The sequence below is a fragment of the Hibiscus syriacus genome, unplaced genomic scaffold (assembly GCF_006381635.1).
Source record: "Hibiscus syriacus cultivar Baekdansim isolate YM2019G1 unplaced genomic scaffold, ASM638163v2 tig00005294_pilon, whole genome shotgun sequence".
NCBI lineage: Eukaryota > Viridiplantae > Streptophyta > Magnoliopsida > Malvales > Malvaceae > Hibiscus > Hibiscus syriacus.
Genome location: NW_024062052.1, coordinates 122066 through 136675, shown reverse-complemented (window position 1 = coordinate 136675; position 14610 = coordinate 122066). Strand labels below are relative to the sequence as shown.

At 31.1% G+C, this 14610-nt stretch overlaps 1 protein-coding gene across 1 annotated transcript; it reads left to right on the top strand.

The window, feature by feature from the left end:
* Window positions 1-11767: 11767 nt before the first annotated feature.
* Window positions 11768-13298, top strand: LOC120199051 (putative clathrin assembly protein At1g33340). The gene has a single exon (XM_039200257.1). The coding sequence runs from the start codon at window positions 11796-11798 to the stop codon at window positions 12876-12878; it is 1083 nt and encodes a 360-aa protein (XP_039056188.1). The 5' UTR covers window positions 11768-11795; the 3' UTR covers window positions 12879-13298.
* The last annotated feature ends 1312 nt before the right edge of the window (window positions 13299-14610 follow it).

The following is a 14610-nucleotide window of genomic DNA, read 5'->3' as shown; positions in this document are numbered from 1 at the left end:
ACATCTTTAAAGACACATTTGACATAAAACATATTTAATCAACGTACACAAAAGATATTAATCCAAAAAATAAATAAAAATATTATTTTAGATATTAATTCTTTTAAGGAAAAAATTTAGATTAAAAAAGAGCTTTACACCAATTGTGGATAATATTAACACAAATTTATTGGAAAATCATCCTAATATACTTCTTCAGTCTCATGATTTGTTTCTTATGTTTGACTAAATACAAAGTTTTAGGAGATAAGTTTGACCATATGTTATTATATAAAATGAAGAAAATGACAAAATTATCCTTAAAAAAGATTGATAAATTTGTTTTGATAAGTGTAAAAAGATAAGACATAAAAAGCTAAAAAAAATAAATATAAATATTGTTTTAAGGTTGACTTTTTTTAAGATGACATTTTAAATGAGACAATTTTAAAAATTAAAATGGATAAAAATATGGAACGGAAGTAATAATATTTTAAAAAAGTCACAATTTTCTACACAATCATGAATAAGATTTGATGGTGGAACTAAAGAGATACAAACGGGGGACATGCCCCAATTTAAGAAATTATAATTTAGACCCTTACAATTTTTAAAAATTTAATTTAAATCCCTTTAAATTTTTAAAAAATCATATTAAACTTTAAAAAATTTTAGTGTTCGTTATTAAATCCACTCCCATAAATTTTAAAATTTCTCATTAAGCCTATCAAAATTTTAATTGTTATAGTTAGATCCCAATTTTTTGGAAAAAAATGTTAACTAAACCCTTCAAAAAATTTAAAAATTTCAATTTAAATTTCAAATATTTTGAAAGTTTTAAACTGATCCCTCCAAACTCTATCACCAAGTTCCGTCACTAATAAAATCATTGCCTATTACGAAAGATAATAGGGAAAACATACAAAAAAATTCAGTGTGCATTCTCCTAATAACATGGGCCCTCTTCGAAGTTCAAAATTCGAAAGCTTTTGTGTGTATATATATATATATATATCTTCCGAAATACGTTTTTGATATTCAAAATTATAATATTGATTGACAATTTTAAAATAGGGAGCCCACCTAAGAGGATTCGAAGGGTATATACTTATACGATTCGAGTGGTGCTATGTTTACGCGCCTAGTCACATTCTCCTTTGTTTTGACATTTGGCCGAATTCATGATTGCAAACTTTTGCTTATTTTTTTCTTTCAAAATTTGATGTTTATCAATTTATGATTACTAAGCATGAAATTTTAAAAACAATATTTAAATCACATAGATTTTATCCCACTCATAAATTGAAAGATGACATATATTTAATTATATTTGAATATATATCCTTCTAAATGTTATAATAAGTATGTCAATCATATTAAAACCCAATCAAATAATATCAACAAATTAACTAATAATACTATAAAACTAAACAAATCAAAAAATGTAAGGTTACTTGGTGATGACACCTAATTAAATAATGTAATTGTTTGATTAGAATATTCAATCATTTGAAAAAGTGGGGGGACACTAGAAACGTTTGACTTTTGAGGCTGTGATAAAACATAAAAGCACTCCAAAAGGCAAATCTAAGGTTACTTGGTGACACTCAAGATAATGGTGCCCCACAAATGCCTTGAACCACTCGACTAACGTTAAATTTCCATCCAAATTCACTTTAAAAAGATAATTGTCCAAGTATATTATATACATGTATAATTTAATGCGAGATTTGGATTGACGTCTCAATTATATTATGATGAGGTGGAGCACGGGACAAATGAAATTTGGTTTTAAAAGTGTTAACAATGAAGCAAAAGTCCGACTGATTATGAATTTAAAATTCTTAATTATTCTGACATTTTCTATTGTTTGAATTTAAATGATTTGTATTAACACAAATATAATTGTCCAAGTATCTTATAACGGCTCTCGGGGGCAACTCAAAACTTTTGTTTTTACCTAGCCAAGCTATACCAATTAACACCCCAGTCAATGACACAAAAGTACAGGGACAAAGACAGCAAACAACTGCAAGATTTAACCACACAAGCTGTTTGGAACAGACTTCTCCTACTAACTACTTGAGCGTTTGGATACTTCCAAACCAACTTACGCTTTGGATTTTAAATTATGAATTTCCAGAAGTGCTACAATTTTCTACCCCACTCCTTTAAAATATGCGATCATACTGGTGTACAAAAACAAGCATCAAATCCAGGCCCTTTGAACACCGATTCTGCACACGATCGACTTTCTCACCAGTTTCTGCCCTTGAATCACTTCATCCGATGATGCACACATGTTGTGGCAGCACCTAAACATGGCATAATTCACCTGCATCCGGCTCCACTCAAACATATTTAAGCATGGAAACGCCACACCAATGAACCACAATAATCAGATTCTAGGACCAAATACCAGCTGAATACGACTAACCAGCACTCTACGATCATGCTCTCAGATAACTACACAGTAACCAATACGACCATAAGAGACCAGGCCATAAAACCCGAAGCAGACACTGCAGTTGTTAGAGTTTTACTCGAATTCAAAGGGACACAAATTAATTATATTTAAATTTAGAAAAGTAAGAATTTTAGTTTGATTAAAAGTAGATAACTAGATTTCTATTTTATTTAGTTTTCCTTTGTAATCAAGTATCTATTCCTAAAAATATATACTAAGGGTTAATGTTAGAGATTAGGTTGTCCATGTGGCTCCTCTTGTATTCTTATTCTTTTGACATTAGTGAATTTTCTCCTCTTCTGCAAGTGATTTTTTTCCAAAAGGAGTTTCCACGTAAATTCTTGGTGTTCTTTGTTTTTGATCGTATTTATTTGTTTGCCGATAATCATTCTAATATTATAAAAAATTGATATCAGAGCGTCTGAGTTGTTTGATCGATCACAATAATGAGATCTTCTAGGTATGAGAAGTCATTGTTGGATCCCAACACCATATTCAAATTATGCAAGATAGAGGTATGTAAATTTACAAGAGCTATGTTATTTTGATGGAAGTGCATAGGAAAACTACCAAGTTTTAAATTTTGCAGGGTTTAACTATTATAGAAGATGAACAATTTTTTTTTCGTTCATGGTAAAGGAGGATTTTGTGTTGAACAAGACAACTGTAGTCATAACGGTTTTAGGAGCAGAAAAGGTTCTATTTCGTGGACATAACAGATTTGAGAAGAAAAAGAAAGTCCAATTATGTAGGAATAACAGATTCGAGAAGAAGAAAATTTAGTTTCATGAGTATAACGGAAAATATATAATTTCCATTGATGATCGGAATAGTGTTGTGCATGATATTGCTTGTAGTGAACAAGTTATAAGCGAAGTTAGCACTTATGATTTCTTTACCGGTGTGAAGACTAAATCCAAGTTTCGGCAAACTTTGGATTCAATTGGCAATCATTATTGAAGAATACCCCTCTAAATGATTTCGTGGAAGAAATGGAAAATATGTTCTCAAGGTGGAGAACTTGTTCGTTGAAGTGGAATTGTTTTTGTTGAGTTTGAGTGCCTCATCGAATTTAGATGTTTTGTCTCGAAACCTTTGCACTTTCAGAATTCATCTCAAGATAGAGATTTATTAGAGTTTGACTCAAATTCAAAGTGACACAAACTAATTAATATTTAAGTTTGGAAAAATAAGAATCTCAATTTGATTAAAAATAGAAAACTTCATTAAATTAGATTTATACTTTATTTAGTTTTCCTTTGTAATCAAGTATCTATCCCTATAAATATCTACTAAGGATTAGGTTTTCAATGATGACTCCTTTTATATTATTCTTCTATTCTTCTACATGTAACTTCTCCCGTAAGAGTTTTCCATGTAAGATATGGGTGTCTATAACAGCAGTAACAGGAGCTAGTTGAACCAGATTGTCTAACTTCTAAAGTCGGTGAATACTAGTACAAATACTCGAGGGTAAAATCTGGTAACCTGCGAAATTCATCTTTCAACCAACGCTCAATTCAATATAAAAATCCAACATAACAGATTAGAACCGACAGCCACCCAGATGGACTGCCAAACACCATATCAATGAAAGAGAAATACTGTAGTCTGGAGCTAAAAAATCCTCTTGTAGCACAGCACCATCAATAACATCAATTAATTGCAAACTTCAATACACGATATTCTAGCACACCATCAATAACATCAGACATCAATTCGTAGCACAACACCCAAACAATAGCGTGGTGACATCAAAACTTCAATACCTATCTAGTGACGCCATACAAATACTGGAACCTGCACACTTAAATATTCTAACAGCAGTTTAAACCAGATGTTGATAACCAAAACATTGATAAAATGATATTCAACCATTAGTAGCAAGACAAAGCAGTGCGAATGATGCCTAATATTGTTCTTCATTTTGACTACACGATATCCTCGGCCAAACTCCTTCCGTGCAAAATAACACAATCCTACATTGCACAAACGATCTGTCTTGTTCAATCATTTTCCTCACCGATCATTCCGTTAGGACGCTACCCTTGACTCATTAGCTTTTAACCACAACAAAGCTTCGACACGACTAATTCCTTCTTTAGCTAGATTATGAGCAACAGTGTTCCTCTCTCTATGTAGAAATTTAATGACCCAATTATAACGTAGAAGTTATTAACTCAACAAGGTGCGCAGGGCAAGAACTCAGATTTTTTTTTTTTTTTTTTTGAAAATAATGGATACTTTGTATTAATGAAAACACAAAGAACCATCCCAATGACCTCATTAAAAAACCTCCCTACTCCTAAATGGAGGAAAAAGAGTGTCCTTAGGATGGAAATAAGTTACAACCGATACCATAAACACAGAACTATAGCCGATCATGCTACTACGGCAACACGAACCAAGCAAAAACTAACAAACGACGGACCACCCCTAGAGAAAAACCGAAGAAACGACGCGCACCAATTCAGAAACAAGTCAAGCAACAGCCTAGGCAACAAATAAAATGATCCAAAGTCAATCCCATAGAAAACATTGGTCCACCATTCCTTAACCTTGAGTACGGCACCTTTCAAGAAACTAACAAAGAACTCAGATTTTGAATGTAATTTACCGCAGAAAGGCTGTCTGACTCAACGTACCTCCACTGCTGTTGACATTATCTCGCCCACTTCCAAGATGGCGGCAAATTCCGCGCTAATCGGGTCCGACTCTCCTATGAATTTGGAGAACCGGGCAAGGCAGACGCCGTTATGATCTCGGAGTACCCCACCAATGCCAGCCATGCCAAACCTATAATTGATTCCGACTTTCAATTGGATTTCTCGACTCTATTCTAAATAATTTGAATATATTATTTTAGATTTGTTTTAATATTATTTTTCTTTTATATAATATTTTTATAGAGTTTAAATTCTTGATTAATTTATTTCACAGGTATTTATAAAATCTTGAACAAAAAGTTATACATGATACTTTGATTTTTTAATTAAATTAATAATAAATGATATAATCTATGTGAAATTCCATATGTAGAATATTTTTAAAGAATTAAATAATTATAAACTAATATAACGTTAAAGTTAGGGATGAGAGTTTGATCGAGTCGAGTCAAATCGAGTCAAAAATTTCGAGTTGACGACTCCTATTTTACAACTCGGAGTTGACTTCAAATTTTTTCGAATCGAGTCGATTTTTCGAGTTTCTATTTAAATTTAATTGTGAATATTTATAATATTATAATATTATTTGGTTCCAATTTAAGTGACTTTCTATAAACCATACATACAATACAAATATGTTTCTTCATTTTTTTTTTCATATTTGATATAAATATATCATACAAAGTCTAATGACTCGACTCAAACTTAATAATAAATCTACTAATTACTAAAATTTTTGAGTTATTCGAGTTATATTTTACAACTCGATTTGAACTTGAAATTTTTTCGAGTCGAGTTTATGAAATTGTAACTCGAACTCAATTCGAGTCGAATCGAATCGAAAAATTGATTTTTTGAGTCGATTCGAGTTTTACTCACTCTAATTAGAGTTATATTTTAAACTCTACAAATTTAGAATTTAATTATAGTTGTACAATGACAGCTAACCTTTAACTCCGCTTTAAGGGCAACTCTTGCAAAGGTTTGGACAGGCCACAGTCTTTAGCTCAGTTGATGGGCTTTTTAAAAATGGGCTGCAAACTATGTTCATTTATCCAAGCTAAATCCTTAACATATTTTCTTATCCTAAAAAAATAACGTACAGAAGTTGTGTTATGCTTGGTTATAAAATAACAATTTAAATTTTATTAATTATTAATAAACATTATTAAATTTATTGAACTGTTATAAACGATCTTTAGGTTTATTAAAATTTATCATTATTCTATGATCGGTATTAATTGTTTTGCAATACTTCTCTAAATTTAATGATCATTTTTATATTTTCTAAAATTTTAATATTTAAAATAATTATTTTAACATAATTTAATAAATATCTATATATTTTACCCATAAAAATGAATAATAAAAAGAAAACTGCTTCACAAACTTGATTCGGAAGGAAATGGGAAAGTCAACTGCAATTTCAACTAAGATTTGGTTTCCGAAAATAATTTGATTTGGGAAAAATTAGGGATGTGCATTGTACTTGAATCCGACGAGTTTCAACTAGATCTGATCGGGTCAGGTTTTTTTTTTAAAAAAAAGTTATGGACGGGTTTTTTAGAGGTTGAGTTCGGGTCGGGTTCGGGTTTATCGTGAAAAATAGCCGACTCGACCCGACCCGAGAAAAATATATAATTTTACCTTATATATTTAGGGATAATTACAATAATAACCCTATATATATATTATTTTTTCAATTAAATTCTTATTTTTATTGAATAAAAATAAATTTTTTAATATATATTTTATTTTAGGTCGGGTCGGGTTTGGTTTTATCTCAAAAGGTCTGGTTCGGGTTCGGATAGAGGATATAAAATTTTCGGGTCAGGTCATATCGGATCGGATGGAGACTGTAAAATTTTCGGTTTGGGTCGGCTTTAGGAAAATAAATGGCTAATGTATAGTAGTACTAATTTTAGGTGTTGTTTCATTTTAGTTATTTAATTAAGAAAAACTTTAATTTTATCACTAAATATTTTAAATTGATTTTTTTATTGGACCATTAACTCATTAACGTCATGATGACATGAATATTGTCTTTTGTTTTTTTATAGAAAATCTTCAATTTTTCAGTTATTGATGTCGATCAATTGTTATGCATCGTTAAGTATGTTGTTCGTGTTCTTGAAAGAATATTTTTCATCTTCAAAATTTTGAGCGAAAACTCTAAACCCTAAAAATATGAAAAATCCCTTAAACTCTAAAACGATGGATCTTTTGTGTACAAGTTTATGAGTTTTAATTCATCAAAAAAGTTTACGAGTTCTAAAAAAAGATTTTAATTTTTTTTAAATCGATAGAGTGGTGAATAATTATGCGACGAGTTTGTCAATGTCTAAGATGACTATAAAATATGTAAAAGAATTATAATTTGAACGCTAAGTGAAAATAGATAAAAAGACTTAAATCTTGATGAAGAAGACGATGAGATAAAAAGAAGAGAGAAAAATTCACGTCAACACAAAATGAATAAATTTATTTAGTTTTCATATAAGTATAAAAATATCGGGTTATTTAAATAGGCTTCCAACGAGGTATAGGTTGATCTCCTTTGGTCTTATTATGGATCACGGTTATGTTTTTTGTGGAAATGAAATGGAGTCAAGGGACCATATCTTCTTGGGTTGCACCTTCTCTAAGGTTGTGTGGACGAGAGTGTTGCAAGTTTGCCATCTCTAGCGTGCAGTGAGGGGCTGGACTAAAGTGGATTGTTAAATGTCTCAAGGGCAAGTCTCTCTTTACAATTATCATGAAAATTGCTTGAAACTCTGTTACTATTATGCGTAGAGGGAGAGAAATCTTCGCATTTTTCAGCATAAATCTATGGAGGTTGAAGATATTGTTCGATACATTAGGGAGGTAATTAGGTGTAGATTGATAGGCTCACCCATAGATAGAGCGAAATCTGTCAATAAATTTTTTTATAACGAGTTGAATATTGTACAAGGGAGTATTTTTTTTTTCATTACTGATTGTAAAGGGTTGACAGTTGTATTTTTTGTTCCTGGGTAAATAAAGTTTGCCTAAAAATTTTTAATGCACCAACTGAAATATTTTTCCTTCTTCAATATTCCTTTCATGTATGTCTTTCCCTATAAATCTAAGGTGAATATAAAGTCGTATATGTTCAAAGACTTTCAGTTATTTGACAACGAATATTCTTATCTCTACATTCACATTGCTCGAATCCAAAACTTCAAAGAATAACAATAAATATTTTTATTATTAAAGTTGTTTGGTTGGTATTTTATGCCCCGACTTAAGTATTGGAGACTGTTGTATAGCAAAAGCTCTGACAATGAAGTTATAAGCTAGACTAATAAAAATACATAATTAAAATGATATTAATAATTTAAAAATTCATTAAAAGTGAAGATAAATTTAAGATCTAAAACATGATTATGAGATGTTTAACGTTATTAGCTCCTAATTTTGTGTTGGGTTAGAGATGGGCATATGTAGGGATGGGTATGGGTTCAGGTCGGGTTTCGGTCAACTCGACTCGATCTAACTCGAAAATATATATTCTTCACCCGAAATATATATATTATTTTTATTCAACAAAAATGATCAGGTAAATTTATAAGGTAAATTTAAATTTTTTTCGGGTCGAATTGAGTGTTTTTGCACCCTAAACCCGATCTAACCCAACCCAAATTCATTTTTTTAAAAATTTAATCCGATTAGGTCAAAACCCGTTAGATTGTGATCCCGTGCCCATCCTTAGACATATGGGTATTGAATGGAGAGGTCATAGATTAGATATTAAATGATTAGTTATGAACAAGGGTGTTCATTTTTCGGTTTTAACCGAATTAATCAACTGAACAAAATTATTTTAGTTAATTCGGTCGGCTACCAAATTAGTTCGATTGGAGAACAGTTAATAATTTTTTTAGAATTCGGTTATCGGTTAATTTGGTTCGAAATTAGATAATTAACCGAAATTAAATTTTAAATTTTAAATATATTATATATAACATATGGGCTCAACCCAAACTATTTAAAACCCAATTAATAATTTAAGATCCAAAAACTTTTAAACCTAAATCAATATTAATTAATTTAAAAATCTATATAAAATTTTTATTTTATAATTATATATTATTTAAATTATTTGTAAATTATTATTTTTAATTAAAAAACATTCAATTTTTATATAATTTAGAAAAATTTAAAAAAGTTCGGTTAATTCGAAAATTAACCGAAATTTATTTGGTTCGGTTAATATTTTCAAAAAAAAGTTTGGTTCAATTAACGGTTAAAAAAAATTCGATTAATTCGATTAATGATAATTCGATTCGATCGACTATCATTTTAAGCGAATGAACACCCTTAGTTTTTTCCTTATGGAAGTTGAGTGCAAGATGATTGATTGCAAAGTCAAAATTGGTTTAAAAAAAAACTGTGATATGATATGATGGTGCGAATGGGGGGAGAGTTTTAAGCACTCGAATCCTATTCCAGAGAATGAGATTCTTCTTCCACCCCCCAAATACTGACCCTTTTAGGCCTGCGTTGACGTTGCGCCCTATTTTATTCTTTTATATCCAAAAGACCCGAAAGTGGGAGACCCTTCTCTGCCAAGCCACTGTAATTTCAACACTCGAAAAAAAATAAAGGAAGAGAATCCAATTTGGGGGGGGGGGGTTTAGTGGTGTGCGCAATGCCCAACATTTTCATTCAATTGGTGTAAATCTTCGTTAATGTTCTGTGAGTTCTTTATGGTGTCCACTGATGTGATACATAACCCACGTGATTTAAATTCTAGATAAAATAAATGTCAATATCACTTACCTAAATATAACGATGGTATTCAAATAATATATATAATTAGATTTAAAAGTAACGTCAATCACCACAAACAAAATTATCTAAATAGTTAGAGAGATGATTATTAATTTTAGAGGTTTCAAGATCAGGTATCAATGGCTATCAGTGTATTTAAACGTTTATTTTTAAATGATTGAGAGTTTTTAGAATAAATACTATTACTTGTAATTATTTCTTGAGGATCTATAACATTAAGTATGAACCAAGCGACATCGGAAGTAAATGAATTATTGTTATTCCTTAAGGTATATGATCCAAGCACCATGAATATATAAAGGATATGAACATTCAATGTGAAGTGACTGAAAGTTATATTTAAATAAAAATTACCTCATACTTATTTCATATTAATCGAAGAAAATAACACAAGAGATGTTGGATCAAAATATATATCTAATAAATAGGGATGAGAACAAGTTAGGTTAGGATTGGGTTTTTGGTCAACTTGACCATATCCGAAAATATGTATCTCTACATGAATCCGACTCGACCCAAAGAATATATCATCCACCCGAATTCGAAATGACCCGAATTTTCAAAGTATAAATCTGACCCGACTCGTCCAGACCCGATAAAAAATAAGATTTTTTTTAAAGAAAATTACATTATTATCCTCGAGTATGATCGAGTCACAGTTTTTATCCTCCACCCAACTCGATCAGACCCTAACCAAATTTAAAAAAAAAAAAAATCAACCTTGTCGGATCGGGTCGGATAGAATCACGTCGGATTAGATTGCCATCCTACTAAACATAACTAAAATTATATTCACTAAAAGTTAAATCAGTAAATTAATTTTTAAAAGAAAAATATAGATACAAAATGGGGATAATCCTGGACACTACCCAACTAGTGTGTGCCAACTGCCAACCATTGAAGCATGCATGGGAATATTCCAGATTTGTTTACGTTTTATTTTTCGGAAAAAAGATACCATTCATTCACTAAAAAATTATATTTGCATTTTTATGTTGATTTTATAATCTACACTCACAGTGTATAAATAATATTTTTAAAGTAATTTATACTCACAGTGTATATATATATATTGAGGGTGTGAATCACGAATAAATATAGAGACAGAAAATTCAAATTGTAATGTTAAAATTTAAATATATAATAGAATTTTGTTTTTTTAAATGAACGGGACGTGAGTGTCAATGTATAGTTAGGAATGTTAATTATTTTCAAAGTAATATTAATATTCTTTTTTAAGTGGTGTCAAATTTGTTTTTAATGTTTTTAATATAAATTTTATTGAGATTTTTTTTAAATTGAGATGTTAATGGGCACTCCGACATTGAATGAAGTTCTGCCCATGATCACGAGTTTTTATCTATTTATTCGTTTAATATTTTAAGTAAAGATTAATTTTTTCAGATCACGCGAACAATTTATTTCAGTGGTAAATAAATTATTATTTTTTAAAGGTTACGGGTTTAAATACCATCAGTTATAATAGGATGATTGAGCATTCATTGTTGAATGATTAGAATATTTAGAATAAATATATTTGTAATCACCTTAGGTTTTTTTTATATAAAATATGTATTATTATTATTATTATTTTATTTTGAAATAAAAATAAATATTTTAATTTATGTTTGACATTGGGGCAGTTTATTAAAAGCAACAAAATCATGCATTTGAAAAACATAGAGGTCCACTATTTTCTTTGTATATATATATATTATATATACTTTTTTGTATGGGTAGCTATATTTTAAAATCTAGAATATATTCCTCATTGCATATTTTTCAAACAAACCAGGTTCTTTCTCTTTATATAATCTGCCTCTTGCCAAGCTTAATATGAATCAAAAGGAGAAATAAAAGAAAAAGAAATGGGGGCAGACATAAAGAGCAAGCTCCGCCTAGCTCTTGGGTCAATGAAGGACCATGCATCCATCGGCAAGGCCATGATATACAACCACGACGGCAAAGCCTTCTCCGATATAGACATCGTCGTCCTCAGAGCCACTGGCCACGATAACGGTCCCATCGAGGACAAATACATGCACGAAATCCTCTTCCTCGTCTCCAACTCTCCGGGATCCATCCCTTTCCTGGCCGAAAGGATTTCACGTCGGCTCTGCAAGACCCGAGACCACCTCGTCGCCCTCAAGACTCTCTCGCTCATCCACCGTCTCTTGCGCGGCGGCAACCGTTGCTTCGAACGAGAGCTGCGTAACGCTCACGTCTCCGGTCATCTCCAAATGAGTGCCACCGCCAACTGTTTCCGCAACTCCTTGTTTTCGTTCCTACGTACCTACGCGGCGTATCTCGAGGAACGAGTGGGTTGGGCCATTACACAAGCCGGGAAACTCGAACCAGTTATGTTCAATGGCCCGGAGTTCGGATGTTACGAGGAGAAGTCGGTCGACATGGTGTTTCGTAAGTTGCCGAAATGTCAGGCGTTTATGGACAGGGTCTTGGATTGTTCGTCGATTGATATCGTGCCGCCTGCAGACAACTTGGCCCAAGCAGCCATGGCGAACACCTTAAAAGAGAGCTTCCAAGTTTACATTATGTACTGCGAAGGCATCGAGATTCTCATCAACATGTTCTTCGATTTGACGACGCCGGCCAGAACTTTGGCCTGCAACATACTCAAGAGGGCTTCTCGACAAAGCAAAGAGCTTGCCGATCTGTACGAAACGTGCAAACGAGTGATGGAGAACAAGAATCTGGAGTATCCAAGTGTGCAGATAATCACCATGGATCACGTTTCGGCATTGGAACAATGCTCCAGCATCATGTCAACGAGTTCGTCTACGGGTAAACAAAGCGATAAGGAAGGGGATGAAGATGATACTAGTTCGTCGTCGAATCAGTTCTCATTCAGTCTTGAAACCAAAATAAGCAAGGTCTGGGTTGTTTTTGACGAAGATTACGGTGAATTGCAGGTTCCTGTTGATATTGTTTAATGGCCTTTGTCAACGCTATTCCAAGAACAAAATAGATTGATGGTAGAGAAGCTCAACTCCATGGATTCTCTGAATCAAATGAAGATGAATTTTAACATTATCCTCCAACCGGAGGTTAGATCTCGAAGATGCAAGAAAATCACAAAAAGAAAATTATCAAGAGCTTTTGGTAGGTGCTTGCTAGTTGCTAGTGAACAATGTTATTGAACTTGATTCGTTACGATAATTTCGTTAGAGTGAAACCGTTGTCATGTGTTGTGAATGGTCCTTCGACTTGCCATAGAAACTCATCTTTTATGGAATGCCAAATTGTCAAGAAATCCCAAATTGAATACCATGGGAGGTGAATTTGAGTATTGCAATAGGATCATAATTCAATTCTATTATAAGTTCGTATACTATAACTTATTTTGTTGAATTTATTGAGCGATCATGGTGGTAGAAAGAAGTATTGTTCTACTACAGATTTTGAATTCGAGTAGTTGTTAATAGTTAAATAAGATTCTGAATAAATATTATCTTATATTGACTCGAGACTATTAGAAAATTATTTAATTATATTTTATAAAAGAAAAAAAAAATTCTAGTCTGTTTATTATACCTAAATGCTTGTTTTGATCCATTTATTGTAAAAAAAAAATAAATAAATAAAAAGAAGAAGAAACTTTATTCCCTAAAAATGAATATTTTGATCCAAAATAACTATACGCCTTAAATATTTTGGTTTAAACATCCTTGATGTCCATATCAATTTTAAAATTGAATAAATTGACCCCTCTTGAAAGAGTAATTTATTCAATATACATACGAGAGTGAGTAAATAAGAATGTTTTGTTCTTTTACGTTAGTATATAGCACGTGTCCAACTGTGATTATTATTTTAAAATATAAAATATATATATATATATATATATATATATATATATATATATATAATTTTATAATATTATTCAAAATTTTGAAAATTTTAATGAAAGTTTTAATAATTTTTTATGATTTTTGTATCATCTTTTTTAATTAAACCATTACTATTATTCTAAATCTAAAAGTTTTGAGAAAATTCGAAGTATATTACTTATGATATACTTTAAAAGCCATAGTTCATAAACAAAAGTTTTGACTAGGGATGCTTAATGAGTTGAGCAACTTGAACTCATATCGATTAAAGCTCGATAAAAAATCGACTCGAGTTGACTCGACTCGAACTTGAGCTCGACTGGACACCTTAATGAGTTGAGTCAAGCAAAGTCCAACTCGACTCAATAAGTTCACGAGCAACTCGTTAATTTTTTATATATTTTTAATAGTTATCTTAAAAAAAATATTTCATACACTCAAAAATCAAACCTTATTTATTATTATAATGTATTTTGTTGATTGTTACTTTGGAATTTAGACTTTAAAATTACTTCATTCTCTCTTTTGATATTTTTTTTGTTAAATTTATTAATTTATCTTTATATTAAGTTCTATATAATATTATTAGACTTTACATATAGTTAAGAAAACAAGGTAAAAATTTCGGTGAGCTTAGTGAATAACGAGGTGATCAAAGAGCATCGAGCATAACGAGTAACGAGCTAAACAAGAAACGAGTCGAGCAACAAAATTTTTTTAACGAGCATGAGTCGAGCATTTTCCAACTCGCTCGATAAGTACCCACTAGACTTTTTCTTGAGGAATTTTTAGGCTTCATATTTTCTATAGTTCTCATTTTATATTCTCCTTAGAT